This window comes from Zea mays, chromosome 5, assembly GCF_902167145.1.
Source record: "Zea mays cultivar B73 chromosome 5, Zm-B73-REFERENCE-NAM-5.0, whole genome shotgun sequence".
Lineage (NCBI taxonomy): Eukaryota > Viridiplantae > Streptophyta > Magnoliopsida > Poales > Poaceae > Zea > Zea mays.
In genome coordinates, this window is record NC_050100.1 from 86,940,127 (window position 1) to 86,945,073 (window position 4,947).

At 41.1% G+C, this 4,947-nt stretch overlaps 1 protein-coding gene across 2 annotated transcripts; it reads left to right on the top strand.

Annotated features, from left to right (window-relative positions):
• Nucleotides 1–862: 862 nt before the first annotated feature.
• Nucleotides 863–3,474, top strand: LOC100273340 (Glycine cleavage system H protein 2 mitochondrial). 2 transcript variants are annotated; one of them, XM_035967793.1, is made up of 5 exons: nt 863–1,086; nt 1,168–1,513; nt 2,262–2,350; nt 2,808–2,978; nt 3,066–3,474. In XM_035967793.1, the coding sequence occupies exons 2-5, from the start codon at nt 1,420–1,422 to the stop codon at nt 3,189–3,191; spliced, it is 480 nt and encodes a 159-aa protein (XP_035823686.1). In that variant the 5' UTR covers nt 863–1,086; nt 1,168–1,419; the 3' UTR covers nt 3,192–3,474. The 2 variants fall into 2 exon arrangements, with proteins under 2 accessions (XP_035823686.1, NP_001141253.1); NM_001147781.1 differs by lacking the exon at nt 863–1,086 and having other exon boundaries at nt 1,333–1,513; nt 3,066–3,447.
• The last annotated feature ends 1,473 nt before the right edge of the window (nt 3,475–4,947 follow it).

Sequence of the window (4,947 nt, forward strand, 5' to 3'; positions counted from 1 at the left end):
GTTGAGCAGTTAATCACGAAAATATTTAGAAATAGCCCAAATACACATTTTTCTTTCACATGATATAGACTAAAGTTTAGGTTCTATACAATTTTAGCCGTAGAACTAATGGAACCAAACGAGACCTAAAATATCTACCGATGAAATTGTAGTCAAATTATGTAATCTTAAACAAAGTTCGTAGAAAAGATCTCAATATTTAGAGTCAGCTGTGTTGACTCCTGATTTAGTAAGAATTGTTTTACTAATTAAAAAATATAAAAAAAACGCCTGAGCTCCACTAAAGTTTAGATCCACCAAAAGAGTGAATTTGAGGGTTACATTTAGCTTTTTTGAGCTCCTGCTCGACGTGAAATTAGGTGGAAACTATGCAGCACTGTCCATCGTACCAATTTGTTGCTCTACTTTTTTTATTGTTCCTCGACTTTCTTTGTCGGTAAGTTTTATACGTTTTTTTCCCTGTAAAACTGCCTTCCGTTGTACGTTGCTGTTTGTACAAATTCTATCCCTAGGTATATGTATAATTCACATTCAGTTTCGTTTTTTAAAAAGAAAATTGGATATAACACTTTGCGCTGCAGCTGCTACGTAGCCACGTAAAGTCAGTTCAAGATCCTTGTAATAAATAAAAAAAAAGAAATGCAAGCAGGAGGAATTGTGTAAAAAGGAACAATGACACCATTGCTGGGTGTGTGTGTGGGTCGTCTTGTATATTCGGCTATGGTTATTACAATGCGATGCAACAGATCCCCTTACCAACTGCCGCTCTAGTACTAGTAGTTGATTTGCAGTCTGCATCAGCCACCAACCGCTGTTGAGAAGTCCGATCGGTGTCAGAGAGCACCGGTGTCCTCGGTGGATTATTTGTTTACGCATGCCAACGACCCCATCCCGTGTGGTTGTTGATTCCTCTTGCGGGTTTGTTGGTTTGGTGATCCCCCTCTCGGTTTGGAAAAAAAAAGCATCAGTTTAATTTCGCGACTAGGATTAGTATATTGAGATTCAAATCAGGACCAGATTGGCGTCCATTTGGACATGGGATTCGATGTCAAGTTGGCGATGCAATGCAATTCCTGATACCACGAGGTACTTCCGTTTTCTGAGCATCCGAAGCCTGAGCCTCTTTCTTTCGTTGCTGAAACGGAAGAGCAATCCTGAGTTTTCCAGATATCACAAGTACTCGAGGGCAAGACTGCAAAACCATAAAGCGCAAGTACTCCAAGGCCCACCAGGCCACCACGAGGGCCCATTCCTACTGTTAGTTTTGTGAATTCGGAGGCGCAGCGCCACCAACTTGCACCATTTTGGCAACCCCGCAGGGACAAAAGAAAGGCGAAACGAGGCCACCAGCTCACCGCCGAGCGGAAGCGGCGCCGAGCAACCAACCCCTCTCCTCGTCCGCCGCCGTCTCCCCGGACCATGGCCATGGCCGCCGCCTCCTCCCGGCTGTTCTGGGCGTCCCGCGCCGCCGCCTACCTCAGGATCTCCACCTTCCCCAGGGCCTTCGCCACCGGTACGCCCGCCACCCCCCATCCTCTGTCTCCGGCGCCCTGGTTCCTCGGATCACGGCTCCTCGCGGTTGGTACGGCGCCACCTTGTGTCGTTTCGCGCGCGTATAGATCCCGACTCGCGGTTGGTACTGTTCCTGATTTGGGCCGTGGTTCTGCGTTCCATCAGACGGCGCATGCGTTCAGGGATGGGGGGTTTACAATGGGGTTTAGCCGCCGCCGCTCCTTATTTATCATGAATGCTTTGTCTTTCCCGGCGGGGGGGGGGGGGGGGGGGGGGGGGTTCGTTCGTTCGTTCATGGTGGACAGCGTGTGTGTGGAAGAGAAGAAACAAAGATCTTGTATTTACAGTGCTAATGTGTTTGGAAGATCGATTTCCCCAGATTTATTTGTGTTAGGTGTGGACGAGGGAGGCAATGTGTTACAAACTGAAATTAATATTTTTATATGAATACTCAAATATTTATATATTTGTGTTGGATCTTAGATGGCCTTTGGTAAACCTGTGCTTCAGTACAGTTTTTTTGTTGTGGGGTTTGTTCTGCAACAGTAAAATGTGGCTGAGAAAAAAATGACTGGTTCCTTGTAAGAGATATACATATTTGTTTTTTTTGGTATCAAATAGACTAAATGGTGGTCTCAGAAAGTCACTGGGTGGGGTTGGTGTAGTACTTCTGTGTGCATTGTTGCCCCCACAATGCCACTCCAATGCATACAACCTCTGATGCTCCACATGTTACCCCCTTTTTTCAGTGCTGAAGGATCTGAAGTATGCTGACACTCATGAATGGGTGAAAGTTGAGGGTGATTCAGCAACCGTGGGGATTACTGACCATGCCCAGGTTAACACGCTCACATATTTCTATTGCTGTGAGTTTAGAGTGTGAGGCAATACTAGGTGTTAGTGTTAGGCCCTCCATATGTTAGGTTGTCTGGTGCTGTAGTTCTTATCAACACTGATATGCATACTGCATCCAATCTGTTGCCAAGACATCAAGTTCTAATATATTATATCATGTTCAGTATACATATGTTAGTGAAAGACAGACCTAGTGTAGTGGTGAGAGCTGTCTTACTGACTCACCAGTCGCGGGTTTCAAGTGGCCTCTCTGCATTTGTGGAGGAGGTTGCCTCCTCCAGCACTAGGTCTCCTCTTTTCAGTATACATATGTGAGGCTTGCCTCGGTTTATCACTTCCCTAGACTCCACTCATGTGGGAGCCCTCGTCACTAGGTTTGTCCAGTATATAACATTAGGGTTTGCATTGCTTAAAATTTGTTTATTGCTTTTGGCGTCCAGGATCATTTGGGTGATGTTGTTTTTGTGGAGCTACCAGAAGTTGGCATCAGTGTATCCCAGGGAAAGAACTTTGGTGCTGTTGAGAGTGTGAAGGCAACCAGCGATATCAATTCACCAGTGTCTGGAGAGGTGGTTGAAGTGAACGAGAAACTAAGTGAGGAGCCTGGATTGGTAAGTGTTGCAACTAATATTAGCCAGAACTCATCTGAAAATAAAATTCTGTGGGTAGATTAGTCGATGATTATCATTTCTGATTAGGTTAATGCAAGTCCATATGAGAAGGGATGGATTATCAAGGTCAAGCTCAGCAATTCAGGTGACCTCAATTCGCTCATGGATGATGATAAGTACTCGAAATTCTGTGAAGAAGAAGACAACCATTGAAGAAATCAGAGTGTCTTCTAAACACCAGGACCTGTTTTTCAAGCTTTATCACTGGTTATGGTCTGGAGACCAGCTGTGACAAATTGGCAAGGTTCATCGCAAGGAATAAATGTTAGGATTTGCCAATCCTACAAGGGCATGGGAAATCCAAGTTTGTGTTGTCAATGACGTGGTCATATTTGATATTTCTTTGTAGTTGTAATCTCGTGAATTCCTTCTTTTTTCTTAAAAAAAGTACTCTTTTTGATTCCTTCCTATGCAAATTTCTTGGTGCTTTCGCGAATGGTTCAGATTCTTCAGCATTGTTACCGTGCACAGTGAGCAAACATGGGACTCATGCATTTATACATAGAGATTGCACCATCAGATATCCTGATTCGCTAAAAAGGTATTTCCAATGTCAAAAAATTTGCAAGAAATACCAAACTCTTCCAAGTCGGAATTCAAAGATCAAAAGAATATTTAAATTATACATTGACTGATAAATGCACGCAGTTTCAATTCTTGATTTGAATTGGAACATCTTTTGAACGTGAGAATTCAACCTTAGGGTGTGTATGTTGTGAAAAAGCTATTGAGATGTTTGATGTGAAAAAGAGCTACTGATATGTTTGGTTCAAACTATTGTGAGTTAAACTATTGTGAGTTGACCACTTAAACAAACTATATATTGTTTATATGCATTTTGTTTAACTATATCTCTTAATCAATATATCTAATTTAAAAACCGATTTCTCATATAGGTTCAATTTCTTTTAAAAAAATTATTAAAAATATTTTTTCACTTATTATAACATTTAATTAATTTTTAATTTAATTTTAGTTTTTTATATGTCATCTCTGTTTATTAATATAACGAACTTGAATAAGCAACAAAAATAAGGTCTACGTTGTTTTAAAATTTGCACTTAAAAAGTTGTTTTTTTTTCAAAATAGCTGCAGAAAAGTTAAGCTTCTTTGGTTTAGCTTTTGCTTTTTCAAGAAAGAAGCTTTAAAAATTTAAATCAAACGCACTCTTTATGTCGATAGTTTTGGAACAAGCATAAAGCAAAGCCAAGCAATGGCATTTGCAACACTGCATCTTCAGATAATATGTTAGACGAAAAATATCTAGAACCGTGAAAGAATTTATACAAATTTGTCTGTTGATTTGTTGAATTACGATACAATCAGAACTCCGCATCACATCCTAATAATAAATAAATAAATAAATGAGGCCAGGAGGGTCTACCCGATGTAAGGTTGATGTAGAAAATATTAAGGTTCTGTTTGGTTTACAAAATGTAACGTAAATGACAATGCTAATGATTGGTACTCGATTAACAACAATAATAAGTTTGAATATGACGGTATCAGTTTCTAGTGTGGTATCTGATTACGGTTGAACTTAAACAAATATGGTTTAACGTTATCGGTTACCGTTTACGTTCCAAATGTGAACCACATCACCTAGCAATCAACAGCATTGCAAGGAAACCGATATATGCTGACACTTAACATCAAAATGCAACTTTCTTTCTTTGGTTGGCTATGAAGAATAGATGTTGGATTGCTGACAGCTTGGGAAAGAGAGGTCTTCCTCACCCGATGGTGTGCCCCTTATGCGATCAAGAGCAAAGAAACAATCCAACACCTTCTAAAATCCTGCATCTTTGCTCGTCAGTTCTGGCACAACTTGTCATCCCCTTTTGGTTTGGGTCATCACGCCGGCTACTGATGCTCCTTCCTTCACAAAGTGGTGGAAACAAGTGGAGTG

What these genes read in the sequence shown, in the direction of transcription:
- LOC100273340 (XM_035967793.1), top strand. Translation starts at nt 1,420, where the DNA reads ATGGCCATGGCCGCCGCCTCCTCCCGGCTGTTCTGGGCGTCCCGCGCC. An exon ending in CCCCAGGGCCTTCGCCACCG is followed by an intron (nt 1,514 to 2,261) that starts GTACGCCCGCCA and finishes CCCTTTTTTCAG; the next exon opens with TGCTGAAGGATCTGAAGTAT. An exon ending in TAAGTGAGGAGCCTGGATTG is followed by an intron (nt 2,979 to 3,065) that starts GTAAGTGTTGCA and finishes ATTTCTGATTAG; the next exon opens with GTTAATGCAAGTCCATATGA.